Source organism: Muscardinus avellanarius (genome assembly GCF_963383645.1).
Source record: "Muscardinus avellanarius genome assembly, chromosome: 16".
NCBI lineage: Eukaryota > Metazoa > Chordata > Mammalia > Rodentia > Gliridae > Muscardinus > Muscardinus avellanarius.
This window is the reverse complement of record NC_137802.1, coordinates 46,402,614-46,420,334: the sequence shown is the minus strand read 5'-3', so window position 1 is coordinate 46,420,334 and position 17,721 is coordinate 46,402,614. Positions and strand designations below refer to the sequence as shown.

At 46.7% G+C, this 17,721-nt stretch overlaps 1 protein-coding gene across 5 annotated transcripts; it reads right to left on the bottom strand.

Annotated features, from left to right (window-relative positions):
* Positions 1–608: 608 nt before the first annotated feature.
* SNF8 (SNF8 subunit of ESCRT-II) lies at positions 609–17,698 on the bottom strand (the record flags this gene model as incomplete). Of its 5 annotated transcripts, none has more annotated exons than XM_080712515.1 (8): positions 609–746; positions 1,656–1,730; positions 2,505–2,646; positions 9,474–9,546; positions 12,980–13,084; positions 15,412–15,550; positions 17,444–17,494; positions 17,645–17,698. In XM_080712515.1, 8 exons carry the CDS (start codon positions 17,696–17,698, stop codon positions 609–611), a joined length of 777 nt encoding a protein of 258 aa, XP_080568641.1. The 5 variants fall into 5 exon arrangements, with proteins under 5 accessions (XP_080568641.1, XP_080568642.1, XP_080568644.1 ...); XM_080712516.1 differs by having other exon boundaries at positions 1,656–1,727; XM_080712518.1 differs by lacking the exon at positions 1,656–1,730.
* Positions 17,699–17,721: the final 23 nt, after the last annotated feature.

The window sequence follows — 17,721 nt, the reverse complement described above, 5'->3', positions numbered from 1 at the left end:
AAGGTGTTCAGTAAGATCCCACCAGAGACTAGAGGGACCTGGCAATCAGTCCAGGAATTAAAGCCAGTAGAAAGTTTGAGAAAGCCGTGCTCACTATCGATTCCCCTCATAGTCTATCCTCTTCCCTCCAGCTTAGCTACCATTTAACGTTGACCAGTTTCCTTCACACTGACAGCCAAGTCTGTCCAAACCCTCTAGAGGAAGCAGGAAGGAACTGAAATCAGTTACTGGTCCCTGAGGGTCTGCTAGTGTGAAAGGAACATGGAATGAGGAAGAGGCTGAAGGAGCAGAGTGGTGGATAGTTTCATGGCTGCAGAGACTAGACCCTGCCTAGGAGACATCACCTGCATTCTGGGCCAGCTCTTCCCGAACTTGTAGATAACCTGCACAAGTCATTTCACACGTGCTCGCTGTTATCTGTTACTCAGGTTCTCCTTACTGGAAAAACGAAGCTTCCTCCAAAAAAGATGCAATGTGAAAGCACTTTTGGAAAATAAAATATTGGGGGAAGAAAGAAAAACTTGGAACTTTTTTTTGTAAACAAAATTGTCCGGGTTTATTCAACAGGTCCTCCTCCCTGCCTGCTGCTGCTGTGTGCCCCTCCACGCTCAGGGGAGGGCTTCTCTGGCCTCCTCAGCTGTAATCTCCTGGGAGTAGAGGTCAGTGAAGAGAGCTGGCAGCCAGTAGTGGGCCTCCCCAGGGGCCTGCAAGTCCAGCCAGGCCAGCCCTTCCTTTAGCAGGTGTTCCTGGAGGGAGAAGGAAGAGTGACTTGAGAAAGGAGAGGTTCTAGGGCGAGGAAGGGCAGCTAAGCAATGCCCAAGCCTATCTTGGCCTCAGCGAGGTTTCCCAACAACCTACACGTGCCTCCGCACACATACAACCAAGTGGGAATGACCTGTCTGGTCTAGTCTTGGGCCTCATGGGAGGTAGGGGAAGAAGGCAAGGCAGAAGTATTTGCTGTATAGCCTTGAGCAAACCGCCGCTCCATTCTCCAGGAGAAAAATGGAGAGCACTGTTCTGGCTGAGTTAAATTGCTGGGAACACATGTGAAGGAACACATTTATGCTGGAATGGCCTTACAGTTACTAAGCTAGAAATATGCTCAGAATGGGCTGCTACTGTCAGCCAGCTATGTTCTCATATTCTACAGGTGAGATGGAAAATCTAGATACAGAACTGCCTGGGGAGGGGAGGAGGATACTCATGATGCTCCCTCCACCAGTCTTTTGTAAGTTATTACCATGAGTAATAAAACTAAAAGCTATGTGATAGCCAATATTATTGCCTAGTATATAATTGATAAGTACTTAACATAGTTAATAATTCCCTGTTCTGTATTAACTGTTGCTTGCAGTACAGACTCTTATCAAGCCTCTGGCCAGCGGCCCACGGGTGCAGCTTGCCAGGGAGAGCAGGGAGAGCTGTTGGTTCCCCAGCAGCAGGGGAGCGGGTGTCCCGCCAGGTCCTTAACAAATCTGACATAGTGAATGTCGCCTTCTCGGTGCCATCAGGAGGGAAATGCTGGGCTTCCTCCCAGGGTGGAAGCAGCAGCCTTCAAGGCCAGAGGAAGCAAAACAAGACTGAAGTACCTGCCTGTGGGGAACCTGCCTCCCAACCAGGGGGTAATGATTTTGGGCTTTTCCAAAGTCACATACCAACACGTGGAGTGCTCGCTCGGTCTCCCATTTAAGACTGGCTTTGATTTCACTGACAGTCACGTACCCGTTTTTCTGAGAAAAGGAGCAGTGGGGACTGAGTCAGTTAAGGGCACGCTCCCCTAGAGCCCCACCTGCCCAGATGAGCATGCTGCCTAGGCCGAGCCTGAGAGCACGGGGCGCTCAGAGGGCCCAGCAGAGAGGTGACGCCCGGGGTGAGGGCAGTTTGGTGGGTTCGCTGTTAAAATGTGGGTTCCCAAGTACTATATTAAGATGGACTTCCACAGAGAACTCTAGAGTATGCCAAGGGAAGACTCAGAAAGACTAACCATTAAGAAAGACTGATAAACTGTTGATCTCAAATATTCTTTGCCCTGCCTCAGTCTACCCAGCTCCCAGGATCAAAAAGCCCCTTCCTTTGTTTTACATCACAGAAGGAGAAGGAACGTGTCTTTCCTAAATCCACAAAGACGGATATGCTTTGGGCATGCCGAGGGATGGGGGGGATAGCAAACAAGACCTTGAAGACTCTGGGGAGTAGTTTAACAAGGGGCCACCTGAGGGTCTGTCCGCCCCAGGAAATAGAGCTAGTTGCCTGCGTGTCTGTCTACCTGACTAGACTGTGCGCTCCTCGAGCAGGGACTGTGCTGGACCTCTCTCTTCTGTGCCCCACAGCCTAGTCCAGTGCTTTGCACTGTAGCTGCTCAATAAATGTCTGCTGAATGAGCACAGGCCTGAGTAGTTCATCCATCAAGATCTGCAAAAGACCTGAGCGGTGGGGAGGAGATGAGAACAGCCCCGGCCCCAGCCCCAGGTTGCCCCTGCACGCTCCAGGCCGGGCGCCAGTACCTCTGCCAGCTGCAGCACCACGGTGTGATCCATGTTGAGCTCAGCCGGAACAGACTGGATGAGGTAGGTGCCGCCCACGGGGATGATGCCAAAGCCGGTGCCCAGGGCCTTCAGCTTCTTGATAGCCCTCATCAGGTCGTCTCTGAGGTGAGGAAGAGCAGCTTACAGACCCTTGGCAGACCAGACCTGACGACAACGTGGTTTCAGCTTGGCCCAGAGCAGGCTATGCTGACAGAAGATTCACATGGCTGTGCAGCACTCAACTACGTGGGCAGGACAGCTGGGTGAAGAGCACCAAGCCCTCGTGGTGGCACACCCTGCAATCCCAGCACAGGAGGGCCACAAGATGGCAGCTAGCCTCAGCAACCTCCTGAGGCCCTCTGCAACTCAGTGAGATTCTGTTCCGCATGCTTGTAATCCCAGCGTTTGGGAGGCTGATACAGGAGGATCGCCAGCCTCAGCTACTTAGTGAGCTCTCAGCAATTTTGTGAGACCCTGCTTCCAAATAAAACAGGTCTGGAAGTATAGCCCAGAGGTAGAAGGCCCCTGAATTCCATACTCAGGCCAAAAAAAAAAAAAAAAAAAAATAGGGTTGGGGTGTAGATTGGAGGTAGGATGGCCCTGAGTTCAATGCCCAGTACCACCCCCCCAAAAAAAAAATGAGCTGGGTGCAGTGTCACACACCTGTTATTTGAGCACGTGGGGAGGCCAAGACTGAAGGATCACAGGTTTGAGGCCATTCTCAGCAACTTAGCAAGACCCTGTCTCAAAAAAAAAAAAAAAAAAAGGAGCCGGGCGTGGTGGCACACAGTTGTAATCCCAGCATTTGGGAGGCTGAGACAGGACAATCATGGTTCACAGACAGCTGCAGCTACTTAGGCCCTTTGAAACTAAGTGAGACCCTGTTTCAAAATAAAGCATTAAAAAATAGGGCTGGGGGTGTAGCTCAGGTAGAATGCCCCTGGGTTCCATCGCCAGTACCACATAAAAAGAAAAAAAATTTTTTTTGGTGGTACTGGGGGTGGAACCCAGGAGCTTTTCTGCCTCTGGGCTATACCCCCAGACCGATACTTTATTTGGAAACAGGGTCTCACTAAGTTGTTGAAAGCCTCACTAAGTAGATGAGGCTGGCTTCAAACCTAAGTAATCCTCCTGTCTCAGCCTCCCAAGTGCTGGGATTACTAACGTGAGCCACCATGCCCGGCTTAGAAAAAAATTTTTAAAGGTACTAAATGGTGCTTGGGACACTGGAAGGTGTATAGGAATCAGGATGCCCACTTAGCAAACCACTCACTCCAACACCCAGATAGATATAAAAAACATGAATGAGCCCAGCATGGTTGGCCCAAACTTGAAATCCCTGCAACTTGCTAGACGCTCAGCAATCTAGAGACTCAAAACAACAAAGGAAGGGCTGGTGTAGCTTAGAGGCAGAATGACTAGTTTCAATCAGCACCACAAACACACACACACAAAAAGGAGGGCGGTGTGGATGAGCCAGCCACGCCAGAGAATGCTCATCCATTGCTCTGTGGGTCCTGGGGTTGGACCCACAGGCATTCTACCTCTTGAGCTGCACCTCCAGCCCAATTTATTTTTCCATTTTGAAACAGGGTCTTGAGAGGTTGCTGAGGGTCTGCTAAATTGCTAAGGCTGTCTTCAAACCTACAATCCTCCTGTCCCAGCCTCCCAAGCACTGTGTTACTACAGGTGCGCACCAACACGCCCAGCTATGCTCATCCGTTTTTATTTTTGTCATTCGGAATTCAAGCCCAGTACTGCCAAATTTTGATATCTCGGTTGAGAATTCAAGAGAAAAAGAAAACCCACAAAACAAAGTGTAGATCATACAGGCAGCCCCCACACAAGGTTTACAACTTCTGCCAGAGCCCAGAAATATACCACCTAACATCCAGGGAAAGATTTTGAAGTGGACAGCATGTTTTTTCCAGCCCCCTAGGAGAGAGCAGATTCAAATCTGTCTCAAAAGTCCATGCTTGCCGGGCGTGGTGGCGCACGTTTGTAATCCTCCAGGTACGTGGGAGGCTGCAGAGGAGGCCCACAGGTTCAGAGCCACCCTCAGCAGTTTAGTGAGGCTCACGGGAACCTGGTGAGACAGTTTCCAAATAAGGCATAAAACCAGGCTGGGGGTGTAGTTTGCAGGTAGACTGCCTCAGGGTTCAATCCCTAGTACCCCCTAAAAAAGCCCTGCTCAGCCTTCTCTATCAGGAGCTAGTCTGCAATGGGTCAGGCAGGTCATCTCTGTCATTGCTTCCAATCTGTCTGCATGTCCCAAAGTCCCCCAGTCTCATACTGGGCTGGCTTCTGGGGAGCTAGATCTACAAGAGCCATTCATCTTTACTCAAACTGGACCCACACAGAGGCTAATGAACCAGGTCAAATTATACTTCTATCATCCCACCCCCAACTCTCCCACCCTTTCTAGGTCTGTGGTTCAGATACTGTCAAGGGACTGGCAAGGTGGCCCGTAATCGTAGTACTTGAGAGGCCGAGACAAGAGGATATCAGGTTTGAGGCTAGTCTTTGGAATGTAGCCTGGCCCTCAGCAACTTAGACCTTGTTTCAAAATAAAAAAGAGGAAGAGTGTAGCTCAAAGGTGGTGTCCCTGGGTTCAATCCTCAGTACCATAAGAAAGTAAAAAAATAAAACGGAGCTGGACATGGTGGCACATACTTGTAATCCCAATATTTGGGAGGCTGAAACAGGAGGATCACGGTCCCCAGACAGCCTCAGCTAGTTATGCCCTTTGCAACTCAGTGAGACCCTGTTTCAAACATAAAAAGAACTTGCTGGGCCTGGTGGCACATGCTCATAATCCCAGCACTTGGGAGGCTGAGACAGGAGGATCGCACAAGTTCAAAGTCAGCCTCAGATAGTGAGGCTCTCAGCAACTTAGTGAGACCCTGTTTCCAAACAAAGTATAAAATAGGTCTGGGAGTATAGCCCGGAGGTAAAATCCCCTGGGTTCCATCCCCAGTAGCACACACACACACAAAAAAAAAAAAACCATAAAAAGGACTAAAAATTGGACTGAGGGTGTAGCTCAGAGGTAGAATGCCTCTGGGTTCCATCCCCAGTACCACAAAATAAATAAATAAACAATAGCCAGGCCTGGTGGTGCACCTTATAATCCTTGCATTTGGGAGGCTGAGACAGGAGGATCACGGTTTGAGAACAGCCTCACCTACTACTTAGTGAGGCCCTTTGCAACTCAGTGAGACCCTGTTTCAAAATAAAAAATCAAAAACAGGGATGGGAGGCCCGGCATGGTGGCCCAGCATTAGAGAAGCAGAGACTGGAGGATCGCAGTTCGCGGACAGTCTCAGCTACTTAGTGATGCTGTTCACAACTCAGTGAGACCCTGTTTCAAAAATAAAAAGACTAGCCAGGCGTGGTGGCACATGTTTGTAATCCCCGTGCTTGAAAGGCGGAGACAGGAGGATAGCGCAGGTTCGAAGCCAGCCACGCTGGCGTAAGAGACCCTGTTTCAAAAATATAAAATAGGTCTGGGAGTGTAGCCCGGAGGTAGAAGGGCTTCCAGGAACCCCAGCACCACCAAAAATAAATAAATAAATAAATAAATAAATAAATAAATAAATAAATAAATAAATAAGTAAATAAGTAAATAAGTAAATAAATAAATAAATAAAACAAGACTAAAAAATAGGGTTAGAGGTGTAGCTTGGAGTCACAATGCACCTGGGTTCCATCCCCAATACCGAGAAAAAAAATAAAAATAGGGCTGGGAGTGTAGCTCTGAGGTAGAATGCCTCTGGGTTTAATCCCCAGCACCACAAAATAAATAAATGAATGAATGAAGCTGGGCGTGGTGGCGCACGCTTGTAATCCCAGCGCTTGGGAGGCTGAGACAGGAGGATCGCACAGGTTCAAAGCCAGCCTCAGCTACTTAGTGAGGCTCTCAGCAACTTAGTGAGACCCTGTTTCCAAATAAAATATAAAAAATAGGTCTGGGAGTATAGCCCGGAGGTAGAAAGCCTCTAGGTTCCAGTACCACCAAACAAACAAACAAATAATAGAAGAGAATAAGGCTGAGAACGTAGCTCAGAGGTAGAATGCCCCTGGGTTTAATCCCCTGTACTGCAAAAAGTAAAAATAAAAAATAAGCCAGGCCTGGTGGCACACGCTTCTAATCCTAGCACTTGGGAGGCTGAGACATGAGGACTACACAGGTTCAAAGCCAGCCTCAGCTACTTTGTGAGGCTCTCAGCAATTTAGTAAGACCCTGTTTCCAAAGAGAATATAAAATATGTCTGGGAGTGTAGCCCGGAGGTAGAAAGCCCCTGAATTTCACCCCCAGCACCAAAAAATAAATAAATAAATAAAAATTAGCTGGGCATAGTGCCACCCACTTGCAAATCTAGTACTTGGGAGGCTGAGACAGGAGTATTGCAGGTTTGCAGCCAGCTTCAGCAACTTACTGAAGCCATCAGCAACTTAGTGAGACCCTGTTTCAAAACAAATTTTTTTTTTTGGGCGGGTCTAGGGATGGAACCCAGGACATTCAACCTCTGAGCTATACCTCCTGCCCTATTTTTTTTTCCAATTCTTTATGTTTGCTTATGTTTTTTGTTTTTGTTTTTTAAGGGGGGGTTTGTACTGGGGATGGAACCCAGAGGCTTTCTACCTCTGGGCTATACTCCCAGACCTATTTTATATTTTATTTGGAAACAGGGTCTCACTAAGTTACAGAGGGCCTCACTAAGTAGCTGAGGCTGTCCACAAACTGCGATCCTTCAGTCTCAACCTCCCAAATGCTGTGATTACAAGCGTGCGCCGCCATGCCCAGCTTCAAGCTCAAAGGTAGAATGTCCCTGGGTTCAATCCCCAGTAGCACAATCCCCAGTAGTTCAATCCCCGCACTTGGGAGACTGAGACAGGAGGGATCAAAGCCAGCCTCAGCTACTTAGTGAGGCTCTCAGCAACTTAGTGAGACCCTGTTTCCAAATAAAATATAAAATAGGTCTGGGAGTATAGCCCGGAGGTAGAAAGCCCCTGGGTTCCACCCCCAGTACAAAAAATACATAAGCAAGCAAGCAAAGGATAACGGCAAAGTCAGGCATGGTGCCTAAGTCTGTAATCCCTGCACTTGGGACGCTGAGACAAGAGGATTACAGGTTTGAAATCAGCCTGGCAATTTAATGAGATTCTGAGCAACTTAGTAAGGTGTCTCTTTTTTTCTTTTCTCTTTTCTTGTGGTTCTGGGGATTGAACTCAGGACATTCTACCTCTGAGTACACCTCTAGCCCTATTTTTAATTCTTTATTTTAAAACAGGGTCTCACTAAGTAGCTGAAGCTGGCCACAAAACTGTGATCTCCTGTTGCAGTCTCCCAAGTATTAGAATTACAAGCATGCACCACCACACCTGGCTAGGGAGACTGTTTCTAAATAAAAAATAAAATAGGGCTCGGGGTAAAGCTTGGCAGTAAAATGTCCCTGGGTTTAATTTCTCAGCACTACCAAAAAATAAATAAAAGCCAGGTATGGTGGCACACACTTGTAATCCCAACATTCGGGATGCTGAGATCGGAGGATCGCAGTTCGTAGACAGCCTCAGCTACTTAGTGAGGCCCTCAAAAAAAAAATTTAATTAAATTTGAATTAAATAAAATAAAGAATAAAAATAGGAATGAGGATGTCACTCGGAGGTAGAATGGCCCTGGGTTCCATCCCCAATACCACAAAAACAAACAAACAAATAGCAAATAAATAAAGGCTGAGGGCATAGCTCAGAGGTAGATGGCCCTGGGTTCAATCTCTAGTACCACACACACGAAAATAGGTTCCTTTTTTTTTTTTTTTTTTTTTGCGGGTCTGGGGATGGATCCCAGGGGCATTCTACTTCTGAGCTACAGCCCCTGCCCTATTTTTTATTCTTTATTTTGAAACCAGGTCTCACTGAGTTGCAGAGGGCCTCACTAAGTAGCTTAGGCTGTCCGCGAACTGCGATCCTCCAGTCTCAGCCTCCCGAATGCTGGGATTACAAGCGTGCGCCACCACACCCGGCTGAAAATAGGCTCCTAAGCCTGCCTAGATATATGAGGAGTAGAGTAGAAAGAAAAGATTTTTTTTTTTTTTGGCAGTACTCAGGATGGAACCCAGGGCCATTCTACCTCCAAGTTACACCTCCGGCCCTATTTTTAATTCTTTATTTTGAAACAGGGTCTCATTGAGTTGCAAAGGGTAGCTGAGTAGTGAGGATCTCAAGTCTAACAAGACCCTGCTTCAAAATAAAAAATAAAATAGGGCTGGGGGTGTAGCTCAGAGGTAGAACACTCCTGGGTTCAATCCATAAAAATAAATAAGTTAAAAGAAAAAAACCTGGGAGTTTAGCGCATAGTTTAGCAGAGACAGGAGGATTGTGGTCCATGGACAGCCTAAGTAGCTGAGGCTGGCCACAAACCTGTAATCCTTCTGTCTCAGCCTCCCGAATGCTGGGATTACAAGCATGCGCAACCACACCCAGCTTCCATTTGGCTGGGCGTGGTGGCGCACACTTGTAATCCCAGTACTTGGGAGGCTGAGACAGGAGGATAGCAGGTTCAAGGACAGTCCCAGCAAGTAGTGAGACCCTGTTTCAAAACAAAAATAAAAAATAGGGTTGGGGGGATATAGCTCAGAGATAGAATGTCCCTGGTTCAACCCCACTACAAAAAAAAAAAAAAAATTTAAAGGCTGGGCATAGCAGTGCATGCTTGTAATCCCAGTACTTGGGAGGATGACTGGAGGATCACGCATGTTCAAAGCCAGCCTCAGGTACTTAGTGAGGCTCTCAGCAACTTATTGTGACCCTGTTTCCAAATACAATATAAAATAGGTTGGGGGTGTAGCCCGTAGGTAGAAGGCCCCTGGGTTCCAACCCCAGTACCACAAAAAAAATTTTAAAAGATCTCTTTCTACACTCCAAGGAAATGGAAGGCAAACCTACTGGCTGACATCCTGGGCGAACTTGCCCCTTCCTTTCAACACCTGCTGATGTAGCTCCTCCAGAGTTATCAGACCTGTTGGAGAGGGAGACAGAAAGCAGATGAAGATACTGCCTTCATGGTGCAATCACTTGATAAAATAACTGGCTATATTTATGAAAAATGAACTCTAGGACGTCATTAGGACCTTCAGTAGAGGGAGATATATGAGAGCTCCCAAAAAAGCTGTATCATCTTTGAAAAATTATATATGAGCCAGGCGTGGTGGCGCACACCTGTAAACCCAGTACTTGGGAGGCTGAGACAGGAGGGTCACAGGTGCGTGGACAGCCTCAGCAAGTAGTGAGGATCTCAGTCTAACAAGACCCTGCTTCAAAATAAAAAATAAAATAGGGCTGGGGGTGTAGCTCAGAGGTAGAACACTCCTGGGTTCAATCCATAAAAATAAATAAGTTAAAAGAAAAAAACCTGGGAGTTTAGCGCATAGTTTAGCAGAGACAGGAGGATTGTGGTCCATGGACAGCCTCAGCAACTTAGCAAGGCCCTTCACAATTCAGTGAGACCGTTTCAAAAATAAAAAGACTAAAAGGCTGGGCATGGTGGCACACACTTGAATCCCAGCGCTTGAGAGGCTGAAACAGGAGGATTGCTCAGGTTCAAAGCCAGCCTCAGCTACTTAGTAACGCTCTCAGAAACTTAGTGAGAGGCTGGGCGTGGTGGTGCTCGCTTGTAATCCCTGCGTTTGGGAGACTGAGACCCCAGTACCACAAAAAAAAAAAAAAAAGAAAGAAACTTAGTGAGACCCCCGTTTCCAAATAAAATATAAAATAGGTCTGGGAGTATAGCTTGGAGGTAGAAAAGCCCCTGGGTTCCACCCCCAGTACCACCAAAATAAATATATTTTTAAAAATTGAAAAATAAAAAATAAGGCTGGGGGCGTAGCTCAGAGGTAGAATGCCCCTGGGTTCCATCCCCAGTACTGAAAAAAAAGAAGCCAGGCATGGTAGCGCATGCTTGTAATCCCAGCATTAGGGAGGCTGAGAAATGAGGATCACAGTTTGAGGACAGCCTCAGCTACTTAGTGAGGTCCTTTGCAACTCAATAAGATCCTGTTTCAAAATAAAGAATAAAAAACAGGGCTGGGGGTGTAGCTCAGTGGTAGATTGCCCCTGGGTTCCATCCCCAGTACCACCAAAAAAAGAGCTGGGGGTGCAGCTTGGATATAGACTGCTGCTGGGTTCAATCCCAGTAACACCAAAAAAACATGAGGGGGCTGTAGGGTGTGGCTCAGGTAGAGTGCTCCTGCTTCAAGTCTGCCCAACCAAAAAAAAAAAAAAAAAAAAAGAACAGCAGCAAAAGACCTTCTCTTTCTCTTTTTTGGTGTCAGAGATCAAGCCCTTGGCTTCTCACATACTGGGCAAGCAGATGCTTCCCTGCACCTTCTTTGTTACTGTTTTTTGTGGGTTTTTTTTTTTTTTTTTTTTTTTCGCGGGTTTGGGGACCCAGGGGCATTCGACCTCCGAGCTACACCTCCTGCCCTATTTTTATTCTTTACTTTGAAACAGGGCCTCACTGAGTTGCATAGGGCCTCACTAAGTAGCTGAGGCTGTCCAAGAACCGCGATCCTCCAGATCTCAGCCTCCCGAATGCTGGGATTACAAGCATGTGGCGCCACTCCTGGCTTCTTTACTTTTCTTTTCTTTTCTTTTCTTTTTTTTTTTTTTTTTTTTTTGCGGGTCTGGGGATGGAACCCAGGGGTCTTTGACCTCCGAGCTACACCCTCTGTCCTATTTTTTATTCTTTATGTTCGAAACAAGATCTCACTAAATTGCGGAGGGCCTCACTAAGAATCCTCCAGTCTCAGCCTCCCGAATGCTGGGATTACAAGCGTGGGCTACCACGCCCGGCTTGTTACTGGTTTTTGTTTTGTTTTTTGTAGAACTGAGGATGAAACTCAGGGGCATTCTATCTCTGAGCTACACCCCCAGCCTTGATTTCGTGTGTGTGTGTGTGTGTGTGTGTGTGTGATACTGGGGATGAAACTCAGGGGCATTCTACCTCTGACCTTTAACCCCAGCTCTATTTTTTATTCTTTACTTTGAAACAGGGTCTTACTGAGTTGCAAAGGGCCTCACTAAGGAGCTGAGGCTGTCCATGAAATACGATCCTCCTGTCTCAGGCTCCCGAATGCTGGGATTACAAGTGTACACCACCCCGCCTATTTTTTATTCTTAATTTTGAAACAGAGTCTAAAATGTGGAGGGCTTCTCTAAGTATCTGATGCCAGCTGCAAACCTGCGATCCTCCTGTCTCAGCCTCCCAAGTGCTGGGATCACAAGCATGCACTACCACAGGGTCTTGCTAAGTTGCCCAGGGCGGTCTCAAACGTGGGATTCCTGTGCTTCCGCCTCCTGATTCACTGAGAGCACAGATGTGTGCCATTGTGCTGGCTCACATGACCCTTTTTTGTCTGTTAGTACTGGGAATTGAGCCCAGTAGTAAAAGAAGTGGTCTGTTTCTGAGCAATACGGCCAACACTGTTTATATGTGTGTATGTGTATATGCATGCATTCTCGAACCTAGCTATTTTTTTCTTATTTTGAAATAGGGTATGCTAAGTTGCTGAGGGTCTCATTAAGTTACTGAGACTGGCTCAAACCTGTGATCCTCCTGTCCTAGCCTCCCAAGTACTCAAGACTATATCCATGCAGCACCATGCCTTTTTTTGCTGGTACTGGGGTTCCTGGAAGCCCTTCTTCTACCTCCGGGCTACACTTCCAGACCTAGTTTTATATTTTTTGGAAACAGGATCTCTTAAGCCAGCGCGGCTGGCTTTGAACCTGCGCGATCCTCCTGTCTCCGCCTCCCAAGTGCGGGATGACAAGCATGCGCCACCACGCCTGGCTTGCAGATGACTTTTCTGTGTGTGTGTGTGTGATACTATGGATTGAACCTACAGGCACTGGGCTACACTCCCAGCCTGGGCTCACTAGAGCCTCACTAAATTGCTGAGGCTGGCTGCAAACCTGTTATCCTCTTTTCTCAGCCTCCCAAGTACTAGGATTACAAGCATGTGCCACCACAGCCAGCTCAGATGAGCACTTTTTAAGTCACATTTTAAGGAGCTTAGAGACTCATTTGGCATCACTATACCTCAGAGGCAGTGCAGGCCTACAGTTACTAATGAGAAAATCATACGGCAGAGGGGACAAGGCCTACTTCCTAGCTCTCTACTATTTTCTCTAAAGACCAGGGGCTGGCTCTTTACAGCCAAAGCTCTTTGGAGAACAGAGACCGTCACTCATTCTACTTCCCCTTGGCTGTGGCAAATTGCATGTAGCCTTGGCTATTTAACCTGCCATCAGTTCAACTGCATGAAACAGCTAAGGTGCAACTCAGAACCTTGCAGGTCTGCACAACAGAGGAGTGAAAAGATGATCTTTTGAGATTTTTCTCCTTCCCAGAGAAGTCCAAAGCCCTGCTGTCCTCAGGACCCAGCCACCCTCACCTCCATTCCGGTGCTTTAGGGCCAGGCATACTTCAATAATCTGGACGCCCAACTCGTAATAGAAGTCCCCCACGCCCAACATCTCAGACCAAAATCCTTTTCCAGCTACAAGACAAAAAACAAAAGCTGGGTTATTCATTAATTTTTATTACTTCTGCTCTTTCAACACTGGACTGAAACATCTACCCTGTGTGAAGTCTTGCCTAGCATAAGCTCTCTACTTGCTAATCAAGACCCTTTGGTGGTGGCACTGGGGATGGAAATCAAGGGCCTCCTACCTCTGGGATACACCCCTGGTCCTATTTTATTTTTTATTTATTCATTTTTCTTATTATTGTTTTTTTGTGTTGTTGTTTATTTGCAGTACTGGGAATGGAACTCTGGGGCATTCTCCCTCTAAGCTACAACCCCAGCCCTATTTTTTATTCTCACTGAGTTGTAAAGGGCCTCACTAAGAAGTAGCTGAGGCTGTCTTCAAATCACGATCCTCCTGTCTCAGCCTTAAAAATGCTGGGATTACAAGCATGTACCACCACACCGGGCTATTTGTTATTTATTTATTTATTTATTTATTTATTTATTTATTTATTTATTTATTTAATTTATGGTGGTACTGGGGTTCCTGAAAACCCTTCTACCTCCAGGCTACACTCCCAGACCTATTTTATATTTTTATTTGGAAACAGGTCTCTTAAGCCAGTGAGGCTGGCTTCGAACCTGCGCGATCCTCCTGTTTCCGCCTCCCAAACGCAGGAATTACAAGCGTGCGCCACTACGTCCGTCTTCTTTTTTATTTTTGAAACAGTCTAACTTTTGGATGGCCTCATTAAGTTGCTAAAGCAGGCTGTAAACCTGCGATCCTCCTATCTTAGCCTCCTAAGTACTGGTATTATAAGCGTGCACCACCAAGCCCAGCTAACCAAGATCCTTTGAAACAACACGACTTTTGGAAACTCTTGGTAAAGAGGCCCAGATAATTCCATAAGGTGAGCAATGTAAAAGTCCCTTCTTGCAGGCATGGTGGTGCATGCTTGTAATCCCAGTACCTGGGAGGCTTAGACAGGAGGATCACAGGTTCAAGGATAGCCTCAGTAAGTAGTGAGACTCTTATCAACCTAGCAAGTCTGTTTCAAAATTAAAAAAAAAAAAAAAAAAAAAAAAAGGGTGTAGCTTAAAGGTAGAATGCCCCTGGGTTCAATTCTTTTTTTTTTTTTTCAATTCTTTTTTTTTTTTTTTCCCCGTAGTGGTACTGGGGGTGGAACCTAGAGGACTTCTACCTCCGGGCATTACTCCCAGACTTATTTTATGTTTTATTTGGAAACAGGGTCTCACTAAGTTGCTGAGAGCCTTACTAAGTAGCTGAGGCTGGCTTTGAACCTGTGCGATCCTCCTGTCTCTGCCTCCCAAGCATGGGGATTACAAAGGTGCGCCACCACACCCGGCTTCCTTGGTTCAATTCTTAGTAGCACAAAATAAATAAATAAATATAATTTTTTTTTAACTAGAGATTGAACCCAGGGCCATTGTACCTTCAAACTTCACACTAGCCCTTTGCTTTTTTAATAAAAATTTTTCATTTAGTGTCTTTGTGTATTGTGGTACTGAGGATTGAATCATGGTACTGAGGATTGAATCTGGGTACTCCACCTCTAACTTCACCACCAGCCCTATTTGTATGTGTGTGTTGTTACTGGAGATTGAACCTGGAGCATTTTACCTCCAAGCTACACCCCCTATGCATCTTCATATGTTACTGAGGCTGTCCTCAAACCTGAGCACCTTCTATTTTAGCCTTCAAAGAACTAGGATTGCAGGTGTATGCCACCATACCTGATCTTTATGTTCAGAGGGTCTAGTAAGTTACTGAGGCAGGCTTCCAACACATGATCCCCCTGTCTCAGCCTCAAGTACTGAGATTACAGGTGTGCAATACCACATCCAGATTAAATTTTTAATAGAGGGGGAAGTAGCTGGGCGTGGTGGCACACGCTTGTAATCCCAGCATTTGGGAGGCTGAGACAGGAGGATCGTGGTTCACAGACAGCCTCAGCTACTTAGGCCCTTTGAAACTCAGTGAGACCTGGTTTCAAATTAAAGAATAAAAAATAGGACTGGGGGTGTCGCTCAGAGGTAGAATGCTCCTGGGTTCCATCCCCAGTACCACAAAATTAAATAAATAAAAAATAAAAGGGGAAGTGCCATAAGAAAATTCTACTATAAATCACTCAAGGGAGAACCGCTGACCTTCGGCACTCCGCCCACATGTCAGTCTTTCCATCTTCACATCACACTGGGCACTAGTCATTCTGCTAAGGACTCCCTAAAGACACCCTCTGGATCTCCCTACATGCCCTTTTCAGAGGATGCCCCATCCACAGTGTTGACAGATAGGTGAGCTTCTGTCCCTAAAAATCCTATGGACAGTTCCTTACAGGCCAGAGGGTCCACCCCAATGGTCGCGCACATGTCCTGGAACTGCACCCGGAACTCAGGATTCTTCCGGATCTCCTGCTTGTGTTTGCTGGCAAATTCCTCCAGGTTTGTCTTGAACATGTCCAACTGTTTCGACATCTACTGGATAGACAAGGGGAAGATTAGGGCAGCCCAGGCGATAATCAGACGCCAAAAATAAAAAACAGTGATAGTTTCCCTGGCCAGTGACGGGGGAAAAAGACTAAAATCACCTTTTTCAGGTCTACCATTATGCTGTTTACTGTTCCCTATTGTTATCTCTACTCCTCCTGCACAGTTATGAGCAGAAATAAGATACTGTAGTGTTTTTTTAATTCTAAAATAGACATTTTTAACTGGGAGCAGGAGCACACATCTGTAATCCTAGTAGGAGTTCCTAGTGGGAACCTGAGACAGGAGGATCGCAGGTTTGAGGACGGCCTCAGCAAGTAGTGAGACCCTCATCATCCTAGCAAGACCCTGTTTTAAAATAAAAATAAGCCAGGTATGGTGGTATAAGCCTATAATTCCAGTACTGGGAGGCTGAGACAGAAGGATTGTAGTTTTGAAGTCAGCCTCAGCAACTCAGTGAGGCCTGTGTCAACTTAGTAAGACCCTGTTTCCAAATTAAAATAAATGGCTCTAGGGGTGCAGCTTGGAGATAGAATGATCCTTAGTTCCATCCCCAGTACCACAAGAAAAATAAACAGCTCTTCCACTTCCTACAAATATAATGTTGGATACATTAACGCCTCAATGTCCTTAGTTCTAAGCTGGTTAGAACTTCCTTTTGGGTGTTAAAGATATCCGACTTGTCAGAATCAAAACAAAGTTATTTAGCTAGGCATTGTGGTATACACTTGTAATCCCAGTTCTTGGGAGGCTGAGACAGGAGGATCCCAGGTTCAAGGACAGCCTCAGCAAGTAGTGAGACTAATCAACCTAGAGAGATTCTGTTTTAAAATAAAAATTAAGCCAGGCATGGTGGCGCACACTTGTAATCCCCGCGCTTGGGAGGCAGAGACAGGAGACAGGAGAATTGCGCGCTGGCTTAGGAGACCCTGTTTCCAAATAAAAATGTAGAAATAGGTCTGGGAGTGTAGCCCGGAGGTAGAAGGGCTTCCAGAAACCCCAGTACCACCAAAAACACAAATAAAAATAAATAAATAAATAAAAAATTAAAATTAAAAAATACACCTGAGAGTATAGCTCAGAAGTACAATGCCTCTGGGTTCGACCACTAGTACAAAAGAGAAAATAAAAACAAAGTAAAAGAGCTGGGCATGGTGGCGCACGCTTGTAATCCCCGCACTTGGGAGGCTGAGACAAGAGGATCACACAGGTTCAAAGCCAGCCTCAGCTACTTAGTGAGGCTCTCAGTAACTTAGTGAGACCCTGTTTCCAAAAATAGGTCTGGGAGTATAGCTTGGAGGTAGAAAACCTCTGGGTTCCACCCCCAGTACCACACACACAAAAAAAAGTAAAATAAAATAATAAAAATAAAAAGGAGCGAAGGTGTAGCCCGGAGATAGAAAACCCCCTGAGTTCAATCCCCAGTACCCCACACACATACACGCACGCACACAAGGGTAGCTAGCTACTTAAGCCCTTTGCAACTCAGTGAGACCCTTTTTCAAAATAAAGAATAAAAGCTGGGCGTGGTGGCGCACGCTTGTAATCCCAGCATTTGGGAGGCTAAGACAGGAGGATTGCGATTCAGACAGCCTCAGCTACTACTCAATGAGGTCCTTTCCAACTCAAGCGAGACCCTGTTTCAAAATAAAGAATAAAAAAAAATTAGGGCTGGGAGTGTCGCTCAGAGGTAGAATGCCCCTGGGTTCCATCCCCAGTACCGCAAAAAATAAAATAAAATAAAATAAAATAAAATAAAAATAAAACGTTCACAGCAGCCCAGAATTCTGGATTTGCCAGACACCCTATGTCCAGTCCAATCCAAACAATGTATAGACCCTGTCTCATCTGTCTTCCTCCCCGTGCCCTCCACCCACTCACCTGGGCCAGCTGGTCCTCAGCCAGGACAGTCCCTCGCTCCTTATATTTGGCCTGTCAGAATTAAAAAGAAAAGCGACAAGCATGAGTTGAGAGAGCGGGCGCTGGGGCTCGCCCCGGTGCTGCCGGGGAGCCCTGCACCGGGCAGCACCTGCGCGGGGCGAGCTCGGCCTCTCGCTGGCCAGGCCGGCTCCTCGGCCTCACCTCCGCCAGCTTCTTCTTGGCGATGGCACCCGCTCCCACCCCGCGGCGGTGCATGGCCGCCCTGGCCCGCGGGCCTC